The sequence below is a fragment of the Pelecanus crispus genome, chromosome Z (genome assembly GCF_030463565.1).
Source record: "Pelecanus crispus isolate bPelCri1 chromosome Z, bPelCri1.pri, whole genome shotgun sequence".
In the NCBI taxonomy this organism is placed as follows: Eukaryota; Metazoa; Chordata; class Aves; order Pelecaniformes; family Pelecanidae; genus Pelecanus; species Pelecanus crispus.
Genome location: NC_134676.1, coordinates 73324760 through 73348969, shown reverse-complemented (window position 1 = coordinate 73348969; position 24210 = coordinate 73324760). Strand labels below are relative to the sequence as shown.

The following is a 24210-nucleotide window of genomic DNA, read 5'->3' as shown; positions in this document are numbered from 1 at the left end:
GGATGGGTGGGAATAGATCCTCATATTTATCATCACAAAATGACAGCCTTAGTGTACTCTGAAGATGGCAGAGGTAAGTAGGAAATGTTGATGAGGGGTGTACAGGTTGACGTGAAAATGAGATCCGTTGAGCAACTATATGGAAAATAGAAGGTTAAGCAGTATATGCTTAGGCATGCAAACAGGCCAGGTGTTAAAGATGAATCAGGAATAAACAAATACCTAGTAACTGCCTAGGCTCCTATTTTTATACAAAACCTGCAACTTTTGTGTGGACTATGTTTTCAATGAATGCAGCATCTATTCACATAGAATACAGAAGCTGAGTGAGTTGATAAAATGATTTCTAACAATGTTGCCATTTATGTGGTCACAGTTAGGCTGCAAAATTTACTGTCGAAAAGGGTAGTTCATACTTCTTTTTTCCATGTGTTTGATACAGATCAGCAGTGACTTGGTCCACATTTGCAAATTCATCTTTGCAATTGAAAGTCTAGAAAAAAGATTTCCCACCAAAATGGAAAGCTCAATAAACATGAAAAACCCATTGGAAGAATAGGAAATCTGAAAATGCCCAGGTATTTCCTTAGGCTCTCAACAGTCGTGTATGGCATCTTGTTGCTGAACATTTAATTTCACAGTCTATTCAGTACACATTTTGAAAAGCTGGGAAATATCTACTGTTCCTAGAGCTTGGATTTGTTGATAGTTTAAAGAGAGGGAGAAAAAAAAAAGTAAAGTAATCACAGTATATAGCAATGGATCAAATTCAGCTTGGACAGTTTAACTATTTTTAAACAAAAAAACTTCACACAATTGGAACCAGCAGGTTACAACATTTCCTAAAGCATTTACAGTTCCCTCTTTAGTACTGATCTATGGTACTACTCTTCTATAGTAGATTACTTTAGCATATGACATTAGAGAGAAGTGACTGCATCCAGCGGTTCATGAATCTATAGTTCAATGTACAGTGCTTTTAATGAAACAGGTTTGCAGACTGAAGTTAGTCTATTTCTGTCTACAACCTGGACATGACTGAACAGTTTTTAAAAGCCTGGTTAAGATTAGGCCCTGATGAGAGCAAGGTGCATCATAATAACAATCATTACAGAATTCTTGTGAGTCATCTTGTGATTCATGTATGCCAGGTTATGTGACTATAGTCTCTGTCTGTCTTGGCAAGTACAGCAGTTGGTGCTTACCTAAGTCAGTTTTGATTACTCACTCAGTTCCCTAGTAAGGCATTTTATATTGTGTGCTGAGTTCTGGTCTAAGCAGATCCCAAGTACTTGCACTTCATAAAACCCAAGGCAGGCCTAACAACAAAGGTTTAATGTGAAGTGCTACTACATGCTGTTTGCTGTTCTTTACAAGTTTCCATTCTAGCTTAGAAAAAGATGCCAACAGAAGAATTACATCACCTACTGAGAAGCTTTGAATTCTTAGCAGAAGACGCAGTTTCTCTTCAAGGGGCTCTTGAAGTATCTCAAACGTACTTCTACTGTTCCGCAATGAATCAAATCAGGAGCACTTAGCACACAGATCAACTTATTTGAGGTTTATTGCTGTAGATAGCAAGCCAGCTCAGAGTTCTGCGCTGGGCACATACTTGTTTTCAATGTCCTCTGGTCTCAAAAGATTGTACACTGTGGACCTCGGGTCTGGCACATTTCCTAGGCATAGACTTAACATCTTTTCACTGAAACAGAATCTTCATGCTGGTGACATCCTTAAAGTTTTCTAGTTGTTGGTGATCTCAGCAGCAGATTTTGTAGTACACTTACATATATTTGTGTTTATGTACATGCATGCTTACGTGTACCACAATGGAGTTTTAGAACAGTGTCATTTAAAACAAGAGCAATAGTAATTATTCATTTTCAAGAAAATACTGACAAAAAGAGGATATTTAGTTGTTTTATGTCGCAAAACAGAAAAAAAGGTGCACTCCTTTTAAAAAGATGTGAGTTTCTACCCTTTTTGCACTCAACCTGTTAGCACATACCCAGTTTTGCTAGCTTGGGAAAATCCTCACTGAAGGCTACCACACAATGCACGAAGTCATAAGAATGCCAACATGCTTGTGTCAACTCAAAAAAAAAAACCCCATGTTGTAGGATCTTACAACATACTGTAACATCTTGCTCTGTGTTGTAACTTTTTTTTCATTACCTCCTATTACCGCCATTGCCTATGCTGCCACTGCACATCTCTGTGGAGACAGACCCTCCAAGGACAATTCCTGTGGAAAGGGAATCCAATGTCCCCCACTCCCTCTGTTCCCTCAGACAATGCTACATCATGGAATGGCCAGGTATTGCAGTACCCTGTAGCAGCAGCTGTCCTATCCAAATGTTCCTGGCCTGCCTCATGTACCTTGCCTAACATGTAGTGCTACAGTTCCCAGTTTTGCTGTGCCCCATCATTTCCTTGCAAATTTAAGTGAATTTTGTAGTATCCTTTAATATACCATTTCTTGGAGTTGCCAGAACATGTTTATTAGTATAAACATTAATTTTTTGGTCTGGGAAATTCATGACAACTTTCACATAAAGAGGTAATCTGTAACAGATCAATCCCACAATAACAAAAGCAAAATGTTAGATGCGTATAGATTTCTTAAAATAGCACATGTACAAACACAGTTAAAGAGCACAACATTAAAAAGGTAAAGCTTCAAGAACAATTACATAGTAGGCAACCAGAATTCAACAGACAGGCACATTATTTCACAGATATGTTTCCTAAAGGTAGCTTCCTGAATGTTTTCCCAGGAAGGGCTTCATCTATTGTTAAGCACTGTAAATCCTGAACAATCTCTTGGACTGCCTTATACAGGAACCTGCAATGGATCAGATGAGAAAAACTGTAACTAAGGTCTTGATCAAGGCTGTTTGTGAGGATGCATATCTGGAAATTTATCAGAAGTGTAACAGTACCAGTGTGCAACTAAGGATCTGAGAAACAAGGTTTGCTGGAAGTAATCTAGTAATTCAGACAGTTCAGTTAGATGGGGCAAAAAAGTTAGGCGCTCTTGGTCACAAAATCCTTCACATCTGGCACAGATGAGGCAGACAGGTATCACCTGATGAAGCACTCACATGCCAGAAAAGCTTGCCCTTTTTTTCATGTTTTCCATTCTGTCAGTCTAATGAAAAATGTAACTTGAACATTGACCACCATGACTTCATCTTAATTCTAAACCAAAGCATAACATTTAAATGTAGGAAAAAACATTCCCCCTTTTGAACTGAACACCTTGGATCTGCTGGAATAGCTGTAAAATCCTATTTTCCCTTTTCACAGTCACCACAGTTACTATGTTAAAGCTACCTCCTAAAACTTGTTACATTTGTACAGTTTAGAATAGAATATTTCAGCTGTAAGGGACCTTCAACAATCATCTAGTCCAACTGCCTGACCACTTCAGGGCTGACCAAAAGTTAAAGTATGTTATTAAGGGCATTGTCCAAACGCCTCTTCAACACTGACAGGCATGGGGCATCGACCACCTCTAGGAAGCCTCTTTCAGTTTCTGCTGCTCAATCTATTCTCTGCACCTAAATTTCTCCCCCCCTCTTCAAGATGATTTTCTTTTTTTAATCATCTCGTATTTTACAACATAGAGTAAGACACTTGCTATCAACTGGTGGAGTATTCCTGTCACTAAAAGTTAAAAGACAGAGAAAAGCTTTTGTAGAAGTTCAAGCCATTTTACAAGCTACAAGATATTCACTTATCAGTGAAGCACGACATCTATATGGCAGTTAAAGATTCTACCCCTCAAAAAGTCACGTAGTTCTAGGTTAAAAACAGTAAGTCATAAAACAACTAGGTTTCAAAAAGGAAGTGGAAAAAAGCTGATGGAAAGTTAGGTGAATGCCATTTCCTTACCAGCATATTTGACCAGGGTTAATATTAACCAGTGTTAACTAATAAGCTTGTGAAAATCCCCATTGAACTTAACACTTCTCAGGGCCTGTTCTCCACTGACAAAAAGCATGGTCAAGAAAGACACTCATTGTGCTGAAACATAAGAAATGTGGCTGAGGTGGGTGTCAAAGTTGACAGTCACTGAATCACAGCCATTTCCTAAATTTGCATCTAGATGACCTTTAAGTACTGAGATGGTTTGACTTCTTGGTGATCTATTTTGATCTGAGCTACATTAGAAGGACTTCCTGCAAAGATCCTGCAGACTACATACTTTAGAAAAGCAGTCAAATGACAACAGTGTAAAAAGTTTTATTTGCTCTGTATCTTGCAACAAATCAAGTTTAATTAATCCACAGTATTTTCTCAATTACAGTCCGTCACAAAATATGAACAAAAGCATCTTTCTCTTTTGCATATGCTGTGTCGCCCAAGTGCTAACAAAAGCAATTACAGCAGATTAAGAACAAACCTACAGCATTCTTTTACTTTAGCCGGTTCTGATACAGAGGCATATTTTTTTATTTGAGAGTCAACTCCAAGAGACTTAGCTAATTGCACAGCACTTGTATCATCACTGATTAGCGTCCCAAGAGCCACAAGCAGTCTAAAAATGGCTTCAAGATCTTGAACAACTTCCATAACTGTGCTGATTACTGATAAACATTGAGCTTTGCCCTCAATGTTGTTGACTTTATGTAAACAAACAGCATAGTTCAATGTCAGGGTGGCAAGCGCAATGTGGATATTCTTATTATGGGTCGATTTCATTTCTATTGCTTGTGTCATTATTTCATCTCTCTGTTCCATCATGAGTTTCTGGCCTGCCTGGCTGACAAAACAATTGCAAAGAGCTCTAAGTGCCAACAGCTGGTTTGCTTGCTTTCCGTTAGGGTTCAGAAATTTAAGGAGAAGGATGATAAATTGTACATGATCCTTTTCACCGCAGAAGTTCTCATTCACAGTGGGATGCCTGACAGACAATCTAAGAATGTCTAGGGCTGGAAAGACAATATCTAAGAAACAAAACAAAAAAAGTATTTTAGTGTTAATATTGCATTGTGTGCAAATGTGCTAGTGAGTTTCTTTCAGATACAGACATTCTTAAACCCCTAGTTTTGGGAACAGACAGTAACAGTTTCATGCAGGAAGAGATTCAAGTAAAGCACAAGTTGTTTGAAATTCATAAAGACAAGTATTGACAAACCCATTACAGTAATGCTTCAATTAATCACAAAAAACATGCCTCTTAATTTAGGATAAACAGTGCTTTGCAAAAAAATCTTAAAATCTTTCATAAAAGGTCTAATTGATAATACTGAAGGCAGGCAAAAAATATGATAATTAATCCAAAAAAGTCTCTGAAAGCTTCTCAGTGACTGAACACCCCTACACAGGCAGCATCTCCCTTTGTCCTCATTCCGTATCTTACAGTTTAGTATAGCTACAAAGCTATTTACAGAGATAAAAATGAGAAAAAAATTTTTAGACTACCGTCAACTCTCAGACATAATTTGCGAAGAAAAAAAAGTCCTCAACTGAGCAGCTGGAAATCATTGTAAGGAAACTGAACTTAAGAGTTTGTTCAGTAGTTCTCCCCCACTTTACCAAATTTCAAATATATGTGGCTCCTTGGGTCTACCATCGGTATCTAACACTTATAACCAAATCAAAGCTGAACCTGCTTAGCTATTTATTGAGCAGTTTTTCCTGCAGATATGCAGAATCTTTAGAATCAACACTTTGTACAAAGAATCTGAAAGATACGAAGATGTTAGCCATCACCAGCTCCCCCACCTGTGCAAAACATAGTTTGATTAAGTGATGTTATATAATGCACATGAATTTTTAACACCAAAAATATTCTTCCTGTTAATACATTTTTAACTGCAATTTCAGGAAAACAGTTAATTTTAACTGCATATTTAGGTATTTGTACATGCAATGTATCCAATTTTTCCAGAATGTGCAGTAACAACCAAAATAGCCTTTCCAATCCACCAGTGCTGACAATACATTATCAAATGAAATTATATCACCTCCACTTGCATTCATTCAGAATGTCATTTCACTAATGCAGTTCTGACCACATAATCTAGCTTCAGTAACTTCTTTTCTACCATATTAAACAGGAGCTATTTGTAAGATTTTTCATAATTGATCTCCATAATTTCATCTCTCTTTTTATAACCTAGAACTCCACCCTCAGACTACTTTGTCCTATTTCCAATTAAGTCTCACACCTCTTTCTTGAGGATGGTCCTGCTAATAACCATGACTGATGTTTATATCAAGTTTCTCCTGGATGTTTACTGTTGTGCCAACAACAAAACCTGACAACCAATTCCCAGTTTTGCAGTTCATGCCACTAATCAGTGCTATAAGCATCTGTTTATCATCTTCTGGTTTCTACTTGGGTTATGAACTCTTTGGGAAAGACGCTGTGTAACAGGCAGGACAACAAGACTTTTGGTTCATGGTGAAGTGTTAATGATATGACGGTACAAAAAATGATCACAAGTGTCTACCTTCTGGCCAGTTAACTGCTCTCCATAAAGTCTGAAGTTGCTGTGCTGTTGGTGTTTCTGCAGAGGTGTTGCATGTTGCAGACAGTAACTTTTCTAGGATTATCAAGTCATCTTCTGTAAGCTTATGTTCTTCATTTGCACTGCCATTAAGTTCCTTTAGTTTGCCTGTAAGACCAATAGAAGAGGCATGGCTTTCTGATATTAGAACTTCACAAATCCAGATCTCAAATTAAATACTACAAGCACTTTACAAACAAGTTACAACTATTGTAATTGTTTTGCAGTGTTCTAGATTTTTCAACATTACTTTTCCCAGTTTCATCATCTTTCTAATTTTAAGTTTTTAATCATGACAATGATTGCTACTATTAAACCCCCTCTAATACTGCAACAGAGATTCAGAATTCACATTTTAGCCTACATACAGGCAAAAATGCAGAAAAGAGCCACAAGACCATTAGTTTTCAAAACTGAAATACATTCCTTTTTTGCTCTTTTCTATTATTAGGTAGTAAAAACAATAAAGAAACTGTATGTTCTTAGTGTGATCACAGTTTTTGTATTTTTATGAAGTACCATAAGCAAAATAGGATTGCACCATGTCCTATATTCAAATTTCAATGTAATTTAAAAATCAAAGTGTTGGAAAAATTATTTTAATGTACAGCATTTTGCTTAAAAGGGGTCTAGCATTAAGCACCTGCCAACCCTGGTTCTTCCAGAATTGATGAGGGCCACATCAATAAACACACACACAGGCAGTGTTACATTAGTACACCCTTATGAGTTTTACAGCATGCACAAAAATCAACTGTGGGCCTCTTGTGAAAAAAAAAAAACCCAACCCATACAGCTATTAAATCTCTCTCAGTCCAGCCCTAATATTTACAAGTGTATTTAAGCATGCACGGTTACAAAACTGCAGGAAACTCAGTAAACCTAGTTTTCAGATTCTAGGCTTCAAAAAACCAAACAACCCATTAAGCCTGTGGCTAATATGGTTACCCTTCAAGAATACCAGACAAAAATAAACTGATGCAGTATGTTTTTAAGACTAAGTAAAAGTCTCTGCTTTGCTATAACATAGCAGAATGAAAGTCAGCTAGTCTTGCCATTCTCCCTCCTAGTAAATTCTGGACAAAATTCTACTGTAAAATCTGTGCAAAACAAAGAGGAGACTAAATCTATTTACTAGTGACAACCTCCAGGGGGAAAAAAACCCCCAAAACCACAAACCAAATCGAGTTTGTGAATCCCTTACTTTCAACCTGAATGAACAAATACCAGAACACAAGAAAATTCAGGGAAACAGGATGAGGCTGACTGAAGATTCTGACTGATATTTTTAAACAGAAAATTAAACCTGAACAATACATGGAAGAGCAACACTGCAGGCAGAAGGCCCCAGAAAGACCATGATAGGCCTGAGCAGTGGACCCATACAAACTTCATGAAGTTCAACAAGGCCAAGTGCAAGGTCCTGCACCTGGGTCACAGCAACCCCCGGTATCAGTACAGACTGGGTGATGAATGGATTGAGAGCAGCCCCACAGAGGAGGACTTGGGGATACTGGTGGATTAAAAATTGGACGTGAGCCAGCAACATGCACTCACAGCCCAGAAAGCCAACCGTATCCTGGACTGCATCCAAAGAAGTGTGACCAGCAGGTTGAGGAAGGTGATTGTCCACCCTCGTAAGACCCCACCTGGAGTGCTGCATCCAGCTCTGGGGTCTCCAGCACAAGAAAGAGCTGGACCTGTTAGAGCGGGTCCAGAGAAGGGCTACAGAAATGATCAGAGGACTGGAACACCTCTCCCACGAGGAAAGGCTGAGAGAGTTGGGGTTGTTCACCCTAGGGAAGAGAAGGCTCTGGGAAGACCTTATTGCAGCCTTTCAATATATAAAAGAGACTTATAAGAAAGATGGAGGAAGACTTTTTACTAAGGCCTGTAGTGACAGGACAAGGGGTAATGGTTTTATACCAAGAGACACACAGGAACAGATTGCCCAGAGAAGTTGCGGATGCCCTGTCCCTGGAAGTGGTCAAGGTCAGGTTGGACGGGACTTTCAGCAAGCTGACCTAATGAAAGATGTCCCTGCCCATGGCAGGGGCATTGAACAAGATGATCTTTAAAAGGTCTCCTCCAACCCAAACCATTCTATGATGCCATGACTGTAAGGCCAGGAGCTTGCCCTCTTCAAGAAGCTGGATAAAAGTGAAGGTATACTTTTTCTAAAAAGCAGAATCTCTTAAGTTTCCTCATCAGACTATCTAGACAACTACAACATTTTTAAGTTCCCTATATAAAGAGGAGAGAAGGAAGCAAGAGAATTTTAATTTGGAGGTATTTAAGGCAGGTACACTGTGAATACAAACTAGTTTTACAAAACCCCTAAATGTACTAAGGCATTCTACAGAAACATACTGAAATAAACAAATAGGGTAGAGATTCTGTGGAACATTTACAGAAAATATAGAAGAAATAGTAGAGTAGGAATGAAACATGGGAAAACAGAGGGAAACCCAAGCCAATAACATTTACCAAAAATGTGTATAATTACTGAATATTGTACACTGTTTTCTTTTTCAGTTATGCAGAGTGTTCTGCTTGAATTTAGAAGTGACTATTACAACCTGTGAAACTGCAGAATGCCTTACTTTAAACCTTCATAGATTACACTGTATTGCTATCTGGTGAACTAAAACTTTCATGAGCAAAATCAGAAAGGTATTGCACATGACCTGCATACCCAGCAGGTAGGTGAAAAAAAGTACAGTATTTAAATGTACCAGCTTGAGAAAAAAAAGACGCTGAACAACAGCGGAAAAAAATTGGATATCCTGTATCAGATAGAGTTCTTGTGAAATTTACTCATATTCCTAAGCCTTCAAATACATGCACTATTAAAGTGATGAATGTAATTTTAAAAGGTCAAAACCAAGAAACAGTAGGAAAGCTATGGGAAATCACTTAGCTTTTTGAAAAGATCAAAAGTGAAGTTACTTCCAACAGATGAAAAATAAAACCATCCTTGAAATAAAAACACTGACCCAGTATTTGTGTAGGATTGGCCTGGTCAAAGGTGACAGCATCCTTCTTCGGAAAATAAATGTTTTCAACTTTCGCTGCAGCTGATTGGTAGGCGCCCATTCCTACATAAAGGAAATCCAAAAAGTTCAACAGTGTACTAAAGTGTCTGACATAGAACCATATCCTACCAGTAAGTCCCTCCTGCTAGACATTACTCAGAAAAATATCTTTAAAAAGAAATGGAATGCTTATGCAAATAGCTGTCATTCTGTATGTTATTTTTACATTCAAGGGTTACAGCTTAAAGCAATACCTTCACAAACTATTCACCCCAATGTAAAAATTTACTATACAAGTGTAAATTATTACCAGTGATTTCTGAATTACATGAACTAAATACACAGTCATTCATAGGAATGGGTATTGCAGTTAAGACCTGAAAATGGCAAGGGTCATTTTAGAACAAAGATCCCTTCTGCCTCTGAAATCTTACCCTTCGATTATTTTCATAATGAACAGGCAAAGTTTTTACATATTGGACGATTTGCAGATATGATCAAGTTATGTCACATGCAATAGTAGCCTGAAATCTCTTTAGAAAAAGAATAATAAAAAGCTTTAATCTATGACCTATAATGATTTCCTAGAATCACAGGTGAATTAGTGGCTGATACTGTGGAATTTCCATTAAGTACACATACCAATTTCTTTGATCAACAACATAACTAGTAGGAACCAAAAATCCTCCCCAAAACAGATTACTGTCATATATTTTAAAGCTTCTGTGCATGATTCCTGTGTGTAATGGAAGGCTCTGTTATCCCTGTTTTCTGAATAATTTCCAGAGTCTAAGCAGCTTCAATTGGCTCATTATTTTTAATTAAGTATAAAATTTGCATCAATACAGAATCCTCGTCAAAGGAAAAAATGAAGCAAAAGACAGCAATGCTTTTCATTGGCAGGCATCATCTCTTACCTGTATAGGGATCAACCCCACCCACTGCAGCTACTGCATTTGATGCTGAACCAGGAACATAGCGACCAGCACCTGAACAGAGACATCAGGCTTTTTAAACACCACCACTGTTAAAGAGGTAATGCGTACCTGTGTTTAGTTACTAGTTGTCAAACATCACTATTAAAGGTGTTATTTTGCACTAAAGGAATTAAAAAGAAGTCTTCAACACTTCCTGAAATTTAAGGATTAAATCTATGCATATGTGTGAGGGTGGTGCTGGTGGTGATGATGGCATTTGCAAGCTAAATGACCCACAGCTAGGAGACATTCTGGCATGGTCTCTGCCACCCATGGGTGCAAAGGCACCCACTGGTGGCCCTCAGCACAGCAGATACCTTGTCCATGACAAGCTCCAAAAGGAGGGCACCGCTGCCCAGGCCTGGCCTCTCTCTGTGCCTGCGGCCTGCAGTGGCCTCTCCTGTGGGAGGTGGACTCTGTTGGTGGCACTGAGGCCTCAAGGTGAAAGAACTGCAGGGTCTTTGCATCTGCAGAGGCCACAGCCTGAGCCACACAAACCAAGGCAGGAGACAGAGCTGGAGACCACAAGTGGAATAGGAATGAAGACTGTCAGGATGGGGAAGGCTGAAGGCTGTGGCTTTTGGCAACAGCATCAAGGCTTCTGCTCCACCTGTAGATCTGCAACTGCAGAACAGGCACGCCGCCCTACTACTGGTGAGGACAAACACCCAACAAGGGATGCATCAGAGCCAACTCAGACTGCATTTTGTGTCTGCAAAAAGGGGAAAGGCAAGCAGTAGTCGTGGGAGGTTTCCTCCTGCAGGGTATGGAGGTGCCCACCTGCTAACATGACCTGGTATCTTGGGAGGTTTGTGTCTGCTGGGGGCCAGGATGCTGCAGAGAGACTGCCAAACCTTGCCTGGTCTTCAGACTACTACCCTGCTACTCTTCCACATGGGCATCAATGATACTGCCAAGGAAATCCTGGAGAGGATCAAGAGTGATTAGAGAGCTTTGGGGGCAAGCACGAAGGGGCCAGGTGGTATTTCTTTGATGCTGCCAGCAAAGCCAAAACACTAGAGTAGAAGCAGACTGATCAAGTGGGTCAGCAACTCACTGCATGGCAGGACTTTGGCACCTATAGACTACAGGACCTTCTTTAAGGATTAAGACCTACTGATCAGGGATGGGATAAGTCTGACAAAGCAGGGCTGGAATGTCTTTGCAAACAGGTTTGCTAAACTAGTGAGGAAGACTTTATGCCAGGGAGGGTTAGAATCTAAAATTTAAGGTGGAAGGTACCAATAAAAGTCATGTAATAAGAAAAAAGGAATAATAAGGAAAAAATAGAACTAATTCCATGAATATACCCATTCTTGTGTTGGCCACGCATACAAGAGTTTGAAAAAAAAAATGTAAGGTTTAAGACCTTACTCCTCTCTGTAGAGGACAGTGAAATGAGGCAGACCAGACAGCAGAGGGCCCTCCGCTACTGAACAGACCTGGACATCCTTTGACAGTGGCAGAGTCCACCTTATCAGCCTGTCCCACACTACTGCCCCAAATGGAGAACTGCAAGAAACAGTGGTCTGGTTGCTGAATGCAACTGAACACGATAAAATATGCATCTTAAATGCTAGTGAGACAGATTATGAATTTTACATTACCTGTAAATGGATCTGCCGCAGGTATTGTACTTGATCCAGATGAAGAGCCTGGAACATAACGTCCAGCACCTAGTGAAACAGTAAGAAAAGCAATGACTACTATACACAGCTTGATGTTATTAAAATGTCAATGCTTTTCCAACAGAAGCAGCTCAAAAATAAAGTCAAACATCAAATATATCTTATTGTTTATTGCGGCATTATAAGAAATCTGATTCTATCCATGCAGAAGTCTCCTGATGCTGAACAAATTCTTCCTAATTATTTGAGGGTCAGAAATAATTTTCTGGGGCATATGCATTACACATTTAGACACAGCCAGATCAAAATTATGTGCGTATGTTCAGATGACTGCAGCTCCGTGAGTTACATCTGAACCTGACTAACAGCCTGCATTCTCATTTCTAGTTCATTGCAAGAAAAAGATTTAGCTCAGTTATTTTAATGACATTTTATTCCTAACTTCATCTTTGTGAAACTAGTTGAAAGACGACTGGTTTATTTTGTAAATGTGATAAGCAGGATGTAATTGACTAACATGGTTCAGCTTATGAGTAATTAACTTGTTCTAGTTGCATTTCCTGCCTGAAAAAGGGTCATTTATGTATTTCACTGAGTTTCAGTTCATTCTCTAGCTGAATTTTTGTATTTTATTAATTGCCTGAACAGCACCTGGCCACCTCTGAGAGTAGCATGAAAAGTGGAATTTTCTTCCACTAGAAAAAAAAGACAGGACTGAAAAATACAACTGGCTTGATAAAAATTTTGTTGTAGATTTGTTCTGACAAATACTTCGCAAATTTGTCAAGTTTTCGTATTTTTCTTGTCAGATCTATCTGCGCCTTGCCCTCAATCATTTGAGGACATGAAAGTCCTGTACAAGAAGTTCAGCAGCTATGACACCGATGCCTGCCTGAGCAGACAGTAAGGTGGACCAAAAACTGGCTGAACAGCCAGACCCAGAGGGTGGTGATCAGTGGCACAACATCTACTGGGAGGCCAGTCACTGGTGGTGTACCCCAGGGGTCAGTACTGCATCCAGTCCTGTTCAACATCTTCATTAATGATCTGAAAAATGGGTCAGAGTGCACTCTCAGCGAGTTTGCTGATGACACAAAACTGGGAGGAGTGGCTGATGTCATCATTTAAGTTTAAAATTTTTACCTGTAAATGGATCTGAAAATTGAGGACTTGTATTCAACAGTGTTTGCCCCTTAGTGTTGTCCATAATAAACTTGGCCACCTGATCCAGAAACATGGGATTTAGATCATTCTTTTGCAGGAAGTTGTATGCAGTCAGCCAAGGATCATCAGTGATGTTATATGGCAGTTTGTAGGAAGGCCCACTTTCATTTACATCAATAGTGAAAACATAGTCATACTCCTTTAAGCAGAATAAAAACAAATTAGAAGTTTGTCAGCACTTTTTACATAAGGATGTATAAAATGCTGGCTAACAATGGCCCAGGGCCAAGCCTAAAAACTTTAATACGGCTACTTGCAGATTGTATGAATAATACTCTCCTACGCAGGCTGGAAGTAAAAAATACTTAAACCGTACCCTGTGTTTTCCAGAATTCTCTGTTTCAAGAAGAGCAGGCTAGAACAGCATATCATGATAATGTGTATGCAAATACATTACAAAATAACAGATGCATCAGGTACCTCTCACAGACAGCTCTGGCTGCCTGCAAAGCTATAGGGCAGTCAGATGCCTCAAAAACCTTCAGTCTTAAAAGCACACTTCTAATACTTGAAAACAACAAATTCCTAAGGTCTCTTTAAACCATGAGAGAGATAAAATTAGTATCTCAAAGGCATTCCTTCTGTGGTGGCATTAGACAGACACTTTTCTGTGTATACTTCAGTAAGGGAAATATTTTTCACCGTATCTGTCTTTAGGTTCAAAAGTTACTATAGAGAAAGGGTACAGAAAGCCTGGTGCCTAATGTTTTAGGTAAGGCTCGCATTGTAAATTTTATGGTTCACTTCCTTTGAAAAAGAAGCTAAAACTATCTTTTCAAGGTATTAGCAATAAATACTAGAGAACTTGATCATTTCTCTACTAATAGTTTACTTTTCTCCAAAATAATTTGTCTCCTTTGGCTTGCTTGTTTTACAAAATGCATTTCAAAAGTAATAAAGCAAGTAGTACTTATTTACACTTCTACCTCTGAGTTTTAATAGATCAAAGACGACAAAACAGTACCAACAAATACCTATTTTCTAAATTATATTTTATCTAAGCAAAAGACTGGAATAAATTTTTAAGGGGAAATTAAGCATTTTACTTAGGAAGGAATAAAACCAATTAAAGCTTGCATATACCTTTCCTTCAAATAAAACCTTTCCGGATGTTTGTTGTGTGGCTCCAGAAGAACCAACAACATCGCCAATCTTTATCCATCTTCCTTCACTAACACTCCACTGATACGCTTCTACTTTCCCATTATCTTTAATCAGCCGTGTCTGTCCATCTCTTGTTCCTGTAGACAGGAGTGTTTAAGAGTTTGAACAAATTCAAAAATACAATTTACTTTAGGAGAGAAAAAAAGTCTTCAAATAGCGCTCAAATTTAAAGATGAAAAGATAGTTCACCAACATTTAAAGCCACAGCACAGGAAGTAACCAGATACTACACGTTGCAAGAATAGCAGAAACGTTGACAACATTTTACAGTTACGGTAATGGTATCTGCCACGAGACTAAGCTGTAAAAGTAATCCTTAAGTCAAGTATTTCAAAAGTTTACCATTTTCCCAGGGAGATGACAATCAAGAAAGGTGATATTCTCCCATGGTCTAACAAGATAGGAAGTTTCATTCGACTGTAAGATTTGATTTATGCCACTTCCTGACCAGAGTCAAGGGCTGAGGTCACTGGTTACTTTGCCTTGGGAAAAAGTATTTGTCTGTTTAAGATTACTCTTAACTACCACTGCTTCCACTGTATTCTCAGTAATCCTCTGAGTACCTGGAAAGTGTAAACTGAGTCAATCAAGATAAACTATTTTTCAAGCCAAAAGCTAAAGCAGAAAATTTGCATCTCCTTTTCTTTTAGGAAAATAATTCCACGCTCAGTAGTCCTTTTGCAAATTACGTAACTGTCTCATATACGATTGGCACAGCTGGCATAACAGATCCGGAACATCGTGAACACGCTGCAACATCCTGAGTTCCACCTTCTTCTAAATTATCTCATAAGAGAAATATTTTTATCATTTTAGTCTACAAAAAAAAAAGTATTTAAACTAGAGCCTTGCCTCCAAAAGAATCAATGAAAGGACAGTAGAGCGAAATTAAGCTGTTTTCTTCAGCAACTACTGAAAGTCATCAAAGCCTTAATTTTCGAAACTATGGAAAGTTTCAATACCTTAGAACCAAGACTTGGAGGCTTCTCTACCATGACAAAAGTACAATAACTTACCAGGATCCTTAAGATGTTCTCTTCCAGGAAGGTCATCAGCATTAATATCTCCTAAATCACCAGTTTTAGGGTCAATGGATGCTTGGGAAAGCTCATTTTCAAAAGCTTGAATCTCCTCAGCACTTGCTGTACGTTCCAAAGACTCTGTAAACACTCTTATAATTCCATCACTGAATGGAGAGAAAACATTCAAACACAAATAATATTTTAAATGTCAAAATCAATACATACATTCCAACACTGACTTCTATGTCTTGAGAAACCACCATTATTTCCTAACCATCATTCCCAATTATTTTTATGAAAGGAATTCGTTCTCATGCTAGAAACACCCAGAGAAGAACTTAAGCAGGTAACCCTATCTGGAGCATAATTTTAAGATCAAGGTAGGGTATCACAAGTACTGTATAAAGAACCCTTTAAAGTCCATTCTCAGTCTATTCATGGTTTACTACAGTCGCAAAGAATTCACTCTACCTCTGCAATTCACATAACAAAACAATGACTTTTTGGATAAGTATAGCACATGTTTAAATTTAATCCACACACACACTTTGACGGCTGTATTTTTAAATATAGATGAAATTGATATCTAGAGTGATGCCTGCAATTTCATCAAGGGTTTTCAGATTTAGATCTAAAAATACACTGAGGGTAAAACGTGGATACCTTGCACCAACTACGATGTCACCATTGTCTAACACACAGCAGCACCATACAGACTGAGCTGGGAGTCTGATAGTTTGAGCACATTCCCCTTGTTTCCAGATTCTAAGAGATCTATCCTCTCCAGTAGTGACAAAATCTGAAAAGATATAAAAACTTTTAAAGCATATTTTTAGTGTATTGTGATACTACATGCCGTTCTGCAACTGGGTACCTAAAAATTAGAACAGTAAAAGAACCTTTGTACAATTTAATACTTCTCTCAGTTGCAAGAAGAGAGCTAAAAGAAAGCCACTGCATAGTTGTTTTCTCAAAAAAAAATACAGTGCATACATTGCAGACTAAGCAGCCAGGCAGGGAATGAAATTATGCTCAAGTCAAGCAAAAGATACTGTCCTGGTTTTGGCTGGGATAGAGTTAGTTTTCTTCCTAGTAGCAGGCATAGTGCTGTGTTTTGGATTTAGTAGGAGAAGAATGTTGATAACACGCTGATGTTTTTAGTTCTTGCTGAGTATTGCTTATGCTAGTCAAGGACTTTTCAGCTTCCCATGCTCTGCCAGGTGCACAAGAAACTGGAAGGGGGCATAGCCAGAATAGTTGATCCAAACTGGCCAAAGGGCTATTCCATACCATAGGATGTCATGCTCAGTATAGAAAGTGTGGGGGGTTGGCTGGGGAGCTGCGATTGCTGCTCGGAATCTGTCTGGGTGTCAGTCGGCGGGTTGTGAGCAACTGCATTGTGCATCACTTGCTTTGTATATCATTATTATTATTATCATTATTATACTGTTACTATTAGCATTACTATTTTACTTTATTTCAATTATTAAACTGTTCTTATCTCAACCCAGGAGTGTTTCTCACTCTTATTCCTCCGATTCTCTCCCCCATCCCATCGGGGTAAGGGGAGTGAGCGAGCAGCTGCGTGGTGCTTAGTTGCTGGCTGGGGCTAAACCACAACAGATGTATTCCTCCTTTCAAGAGTCTAAACAAAGAACTTTGAACAATTTTGTAACCATCACTGTTTTATCTTACACTATACTTGGACAGTTTCACGTTCGTTTTAAATTCAGATTTTTTGCAAGGTAGGCCTGCGTTTTCAGGAAACATGCATAAAGTACTCTCAAAAGTCTATAAACTCCTCAATGAGGAATTTTAAGGCATAAGAGATTTATGACATACACATCTACTAGTATACACATACTCTACCTGTTGAACAAATGTGCAAGTGTCCCATACACCACACAAATGTCAGTGACTTGGAATTTCTTCTGCAACTGTCTGCAACAGTTAGCTCTGAACCTCTAAACCTCTAACTCTGAAAACAAATGCAATTAAGCCTCACACATAAAATTCTTAAACTATTTATAATGTACTGTGAAAATTTTCTGTGCAAGTATCTAAATTTACACTATCTCAAACCATGCATTACCATTTTAGTACTCTGCAACAGCGCTGCAATACACATGACAACCTAGATGATAGTTTTGCCTATTGCTTCGCTGAAGTTTCACTTAAGCCTTACAATTAGGCCTAACTCAGGACCTTTCATCTCACCTACTGCCAGAGCAATTCTGCTGGAGGTGTGATTTGGATTCAATCACAATTTTTTAATTATTTATGCTAAAGGAAAGAAGTAAATTAAATGCTACCCGAGTTCTTTAGTTGTGGCAGCTCCACAGAACTACAGAATGCCTAACTTGTCATTCTATCTTAGAAGAATGTTGGGTAAGTCACAAAAATAATCTTACCTTTACATTGAGGGAAGACAGAGATGCTGTATATATAGTTTGTATGTCCATAGTACACCTGCAGACACTTGCCAGAGATCTGCCATCTTCGAACACTAGCATCATTAGCACAGGAAAGGAATTCCATTTCACTGAGAATAGCTAAACCTCTCACACAATCTTCATGTCCTTTATAAAAGAAAGGAAAACTTCTAATGCAGCTTTTCTTTCCATTAGCAGCAGTATACATTTCTATTCAGCCTGCATCTAAATCCTGGCAACCAATCTTCATTATGGAAGCAGTTTCTTTTTTTTTTTTTTTTTTAAAAAAAGCAATTCTTTTTTTAGAAGTGATGTGATTTCTGGGCATACAACTTGAGAGACTTTAGAAATCCTGCCTAAAAATTGTTCAATTTATCTACAGTTTTGTGGAGTTTTAGTTTTAGTATTTCTCTATTTTTAAAAGAGTACTTGACCCTGATGAAATTACCAACTGCAGCAACATTTACCAGTGAATATTCTTTCACATCTGCCTGCCTTCCACAGTTTAATAGTTTTGTCAGCTGAACCAGTCAACATTAATCCCTGTTCAGGCAGTATTTTCACTGCCCATATTGCAGCTGTGTGACCCTGCAAAAAAACAATATTGTTAGACTCGTCAGAATCAAATTCAGAGTACCTAATTTTATATTCATGTAGAAGAACTTCATACCTGTAATGTCATCATACATCTGTCATTCAACCAGACCTTGGCTGTCGTGTCCCATGATCCACTTAATAATGTGCCAAATTTCCCAGACGAAAGGCTGCAAACTGGAATGAACATTCAAATCAGCACTGACAAGTTTCCTGCATTGCCACAGATCTTATGCCAGCCATTTAAAGAGATGTATTTAAGGAGATTTACTTGCTATTAGTAGCATATTTAGTCTTGAGGAGTTTGGGGAAGAATTAAGTGGAACTGTACTTGCACTGCAACCTAGAAAGGAGCTGCTTAAAAATCTCTTCACCTTAGATTACAAAATTTCACATCTTTTTGCTATTCATACTTTTAAAGTTTTCTTAGTACCAGATCTCTTCTCGTCAGACTAAAATATGTTGACAAGCAGGTTAGATAACTAGTCAAGACACAGAATTAATGCAAAGGTTTAGTTTTAAGATTACAGAGAAAGCCAAGATTTCATCAGCACAGATTAATTTATGTCCTGAAGAAGCAAGATTTTGTACAAAAATTGCTTAGCTCATCTTCTTGGAAGGTGAAATACTACTACCAAGAAACTGTGGTAACATTTAAAGATTTAGCAAAAATATAATCTGCAAATGCTCCAGTAGTAGGTACAAAACTGAACACATACAGTGCTAATAAGGTTATACTAATAAGTTTACAAAAAGAGCTAAGTCATACACAGAGTACCCTGTCCATCTAATTGCTCATAAAAAGAAAGTATGGCCTTATGTTTCTTGCTTCTGTGACTCCATAGTGGGAACTGGACAGTATTCTACTCCTGTCACTTGTCATGTCCTATTTTTTCCCCACTTTAAAACAGATTTTACAATTAATGTAATTTTACATTTTTTTATGGTTTACATTACTGTAAAAATTTCTACAAATACTTTTTTGTAGGGGAATCTATAACTTGCCTAGAACACCTCATCCCTTTTTACACCTCTGGAGGGAGTATGTCACATTTTAACTACTCACCCATCCCAAGGTTCTGATAAAGTACATAAGCTATTCCATATCTCCTTACACAGTGACATTGGTTTGGGTTTTTTTTTTCTTTCCTTTCTCAAAGAAAGCCAAGAGGTTTATAATACAAAAATAAATTTCTGGTGCTGCTTAGCAGTCCAGGGTATTTTCAAATTGGTCTCCACAAGCATTCTTTAACACAGTTTAAAGAAACCCCAAAACCTCCAAGACTTGAAATGTTTATTTTTGACACCCTATAATTACATGATTAAACTGTTCAAAGGTCTATTAAATAATAGATCAGCTCACGAAAAGACAAACTCAGTACACTAATACGAGAATCACTAAATCTTTTATTATATAGCTCAAGAAAAGGTACACAAAGTTGGTTTAAGATGTCACATGTTGCACTGACCTGACCAAAAAGAGATGAAATTTCTGCAGTGAGCTTTTAGTCTTCACTATGTATTTAAAGCATTAATTAGATCAATATTAGATCCCCATCTAGGTAACAAAATGGGCAGTGAAAGTTTGTTTATTTAGGAAGCTCACTTTTTCTACTGCTATCAACTTTGACATAAAAATTAAGCTTAACACATGGAGAACTAAATTAAGTGCTTCTTAAAAATGCCACTCTTGGCAAAAGGGTAATCATTCTGTAAACTGTCATGTGTTCACATATACAGTAAAAGCTCAAGCATTCATCAGTGTAAACTTGGAAGTCCTTGCAATGAAGTCACTGCATGACTTGAGATTATAAAATCCTATTTGCAGAGGCCATAATTAAAAATTTGCTACATTAAATACCAAAGAAATCAAAATTGAGTTTTATAGCTTCAACTTAGTTTCCTCTCTAACAAATCACGTTAACTTTTATGCAACAAACTCCAAAATAAAATTACTACATACCTGTGTTCTTATGACCCTTAAGGACGTAAAGAGGAGCTGGGTTGTCAACTGTGAAAATGCAAATATTATGATCATTGCCACCAGTCGCAATCAGCCCACGAGGATAGAGGTCACTTGGAGGTATGATGCACACACAAGATACAAAATTTGAATGGCCACTCATACAGTGCATTTCAGTAAAACCCCTGTTAGGACTAAACATATATGATAATCAGTTCAGAGTCATGACAGAAACAGTACTTATTTGAGGCACTGAATTACAACAGGTGTTTTATACTTCAACTCTTGAATTAATAGCTATGCTTGCATTGTGCTGAATAAATACTATGGATTACCTAGAAAGAATGAAAAACTTAAGAGAAAAAATTATATCCCAGCATCCCAATCCAATAAGCAACATTTAAAGCTTTCCACCTATTTTTCAGTAATGGTAGGCCTGGAAGAACTTAGTTTTGTTTTTCCCTGCTCATTGGCAAACACTGTGCCCAATTCGATCAGAAGTAGTTGCAGCTTGCCTTTATGAAACCTTTTGTTCTCTTAAGACTCAAATATGTACCCCAATACACCCTAAAATAACAGAGCATGTAAATAATGAACATCTACCACCTGTCAAAACTATTCACTGGCTCTTAATTAGGACTACTGTAGAGGTTTAATAGTTAAATAGATTATAACTGATTCAAGCAGCACGCTTACTTCTTCATCATGATCCAGCCTCAATAGTTACAGCACTAACTGGAAAAAGCTGCTTATCCCCACACAACAAATGTGTGGGTTGTGGTGGTGTATGTTTGGTTGAGTTTTTTTCCTTCTTATGTTTGTTTCCCACCCCACTCCCCATAAAAAAAAAAAAACAACAACATATCATATCACACTGTCATCCTTCCTACTCTAATGCTTGGAAAGCTTGGGATATGTAGAGAAATCATGATGCTCTTCTAAACTCTGAAACATCTTCTCTGCTGAAGGTACAGAGAACAAACAAAGGTAACATACCATCCTGGAAAATTTAAATAACAAAAATAACATAGAGCAGTTTGCTTACTCACTGAACCCTGCCTACTGTAATCCCAGAGTCTTCAAAGCAGAGAAAGATAATCATTACCAGCACTATGACTCTGCATAAGTTACCCATGTCATCCTCACACAGCCCTCAAAAATTATGGGTTAGAATTAGACCTTTCCTGCGATAAATTTCTATACAATTTAACAAGTTCTTCCCCTTGTGATGACAGATTTAATAAGACACACTTAATGAGATTAGTCTTCCACCCCCTCAGCTGCAGAGCTACAGAGATCAACTTAAACACACATGTGAGCATTCAGGCAAATTTGCCAATTACCTCTGTGTGCTGGTTTTGGCTGGGATGCAGTCGATTTTCTTCACAGTAGCTAGCATGGTGCTATGTTTCGGATTTGTGCTGAAAACAGCGTTGATAATATAGAGATGTTTTTGTTACTGCTGAGCAGTGCTTACACAGAGTCAAGGCCTTTTCTGCTCCTCACCCCACGAGCAAGTATGCTGGGGGTGCACAAGAAGCTGGGAAGGGGCACAGCCAGGACAGCTGACCCCAACTGACCAAAGCGATATCCCATACCATATGATGTCATGCTCAGCAATAAAACTGAGGGAAGAGGAGGAAGGAGGGGGACATTCAGAGTGATGGCATTTGTTTTCCCAAGTAACTGTTACACATGATGGAGCCCTGCTTTCCTGGAGATGGCTGAACACCTGCCTGCCCGTGGGAAGCAGTGAATGAATTCCTTGTTTTGCTTTGCTTGCATGCACAGCTTTTGCTTTGTCTATTACACTATCTTTATCTCAACCCATGAGTTTTCCCACTTCTACTCTTCTGATTCTCTTCCCCCATCCCACTGGGGAGGAGTGAGTGAGCAGTTGTGTGGTGCTTCGTTGCCAGCTGGGGTTAAACCACAACACTCTGCTTCACTGGAAAGCAGTGGAAATATTGATGCCTAGGAACTTCAGAATGCAGTTCACGATTTGAAACTATAGACAGGTGAGGAGATAAGTTCTGTGGCTCCCTGCAATACCTTAGATCTCCGCTATCTCCTACTGACATCACTTAGCAGTACGTCTTCTGGCCATAGTGATATGCTGAAAAATTCACTGAGTGAATTCATGTTGTGGTTTAGCCCCAGCCAGCAACTAAGCACCACGCAGCCGCTCGCTCACTCACTCCCCCTACCCCGATGGGATGGGGGAGAGAATTGGAGGAGTAAGAGTAAGAAACACTCCTGGGTTGAGATAAGAACAGTTTAATAATTGAAATAAAGTAAAATAGTAATGCTAATAGTAACAGTATAATAATGATAATAATAATATACAAAGCAAGTGATGCACAATGCAATTGCTTGCCACCCACTAACTGATACCCAGACAGTTCCCAAGCAGCGATCACTGCTCCCCAGCCAACCCCCCACACTTTCTATACTGAGCATGACATCCTATGGTATGGAATAGCCCTTTGTGGTCAGTTTGGATCAACTGTCCTGGCTGTGCCCCCTCCCAGCTTCTTGTGCACCTGGCAGAGCATGGGAAGCTGAAAAGTCCTTGACTAGCATAAACAGTACTTAGCAAGAATGAAAACATCGTTGTGTTATCAACATTCCTCTCCTACTAAATCCAAAACACAGCACTATGCCTGCTACTAGGAAGAAAATTAACTCTATCCCAACTGAAACCAGGACAATTCAGTAAGACAAATCCAGTAGCTAACAACCCTGTACAACATGCACATCAGAAAAAAGTGTTGGGTTTTTTTCCTTTTTCAATGTCTTTGTGTATTTAAATCTTCTGTGTAGTTTTTGGTGTGTATTCCATTTCATGTTCAAAGCATGCTGAGCAAGGGTGAGAAAAAGAGTTTTTAAAACATATTCAAAGCCTACCGCCTTACTGTCAAAAATGAAGCATTATTACTTAGTAGGATTATTTTGGAACGGAATACCAAGAGGTGGCAATCACATTAATACCACCCGGGTAAAAGACCCCCAGATTTAGAGACATTATTAGCGTCTGTATTTTCGCACGCTGTAAATATCACAGTTAACTGAGCAAATACAACCTTCCCCAAAAGCAGGCGTGCAAGCAGTAATGCCTTAGCCCTTCGCAAACTCTCCAAAATGCCTCCAGCGAACAGACTGCCACGGCCCCGCAAAGCCCGCCGCCTCCCCCAGGCCCCCGCCGGCTCGGCCGGGCGTCCCAAGAGAGGGCGCGGCCGTGGGGACCAACCCCAGCGGCTGCACCTCCGCGCCCTTCCTCCCGCAGAGCGCAGGCCGGAGCGGCCGCCCAGGCCCACCCAGCGCCGGCGGCTCTGCCGACGAGGGCCGCGGCCCGGCACTCACCCGTCAGGAGCCCAGAGCCGCGCAGTTCGGTCCCGGGAGACGGACACGAAACCGCCCTGGGGGAAGAGGCCGCGGGTCAGGCCCCGCACGTCCTGCCCGTGCCCCACCAGGGAGCAGCGAAGCCGGTACGCGCCGCCCTCGCCCGCCATAGCGGAAGGCCGCCGAGCTGTCCTGACACAGCAACTATCCGCGCCGCCGCGGCCGCCGCCGCCGCCACCGGAAACCGCCAAGCGCCGCGCCGGAAGAGGCGTCAGCAGCCACGCCGGTGGGCGGCGGCGAGACTCCAT

At 39.3% G+C, this 24210-nt stretch overlaps 1 protein-coding gene across 4 annotated transcripts; it reads right to left on the bottom strand.

Annotated features, from left to right (window-relative positions):
• Positions 1 to 1483: 1483 nt before the first annotated feature.
• On the bottom strand, positions 1484 to 24210 carry PLAA (phospholipase A2 activating protein). 4 transcript variants are annotated; one of them, XM_075725814.1, is made up of 14 exons: positions 23924 to 24210; positions 20561 to 20754; positions 18674 to 18774; positions 18471 to 18591; positions 17983 to 18150; positions 16235 to 16370; positions 15566 to 15735; positions 14469 to 14626; positions 13305 to 13524; positions 12141 to 12209; positions 10474 to 10545; positions 9518 to 9619; positions 6465 to 6629; positions 1484 to 4952 (listed from the first exon to the last, which is right to left on the bottom strand). In XM_075725814.1, exons 1-14 carry the CDS (start codon positions 24208 to 24210, stop codon positions 4387 to 4389), a joined length of 2529 nt encoding a protein of 842 aa, XP_075581929.1. In that variant the 3' UTR covers positions 1484 to 4386. The 4 variants fall into 4 exon arrangements, with proteins under 4 accessions (XP_075581929.1, XP_075581931.1, XP_075581930.1 ...); XM_075725816.1 differs by lacking the exon at positions 23924 to 24210 and adding an exon at positions 21904 to 21937; XM_075725815.1 differs by lacking the exon at positions 23924 to 24210 and adding an exon at positions 21257 to 21272.

What these genes read in the sequence shown, in the direction of transcription:
- PLAA (XM_075725814.1), bottom strand. Translation starts at nt 24,210, where the DNA reads ATGGAGTCTCGCCGCCGCCCACCGGCGTGGCTGCTGACGCCTCTTCCG. An exon ending in TAAGGGTCATAAGAACACAG is followed by an intron (nt 18,775 to 20,560) that starts GTATGTAGTAAT and finishes TGTTCATTCCAG; the next exon opens with TTTGCAGCCTTTCGTCTGGG. An exon ending in AGAACATCTTAAGGATCCTG is followed by an intron (nt 14,627 to 15,565) that starts GTAAGTTATTGT and finishes TCCTGTCTACAG; the next exon opens with GAACAAGAGATGGACAGACA.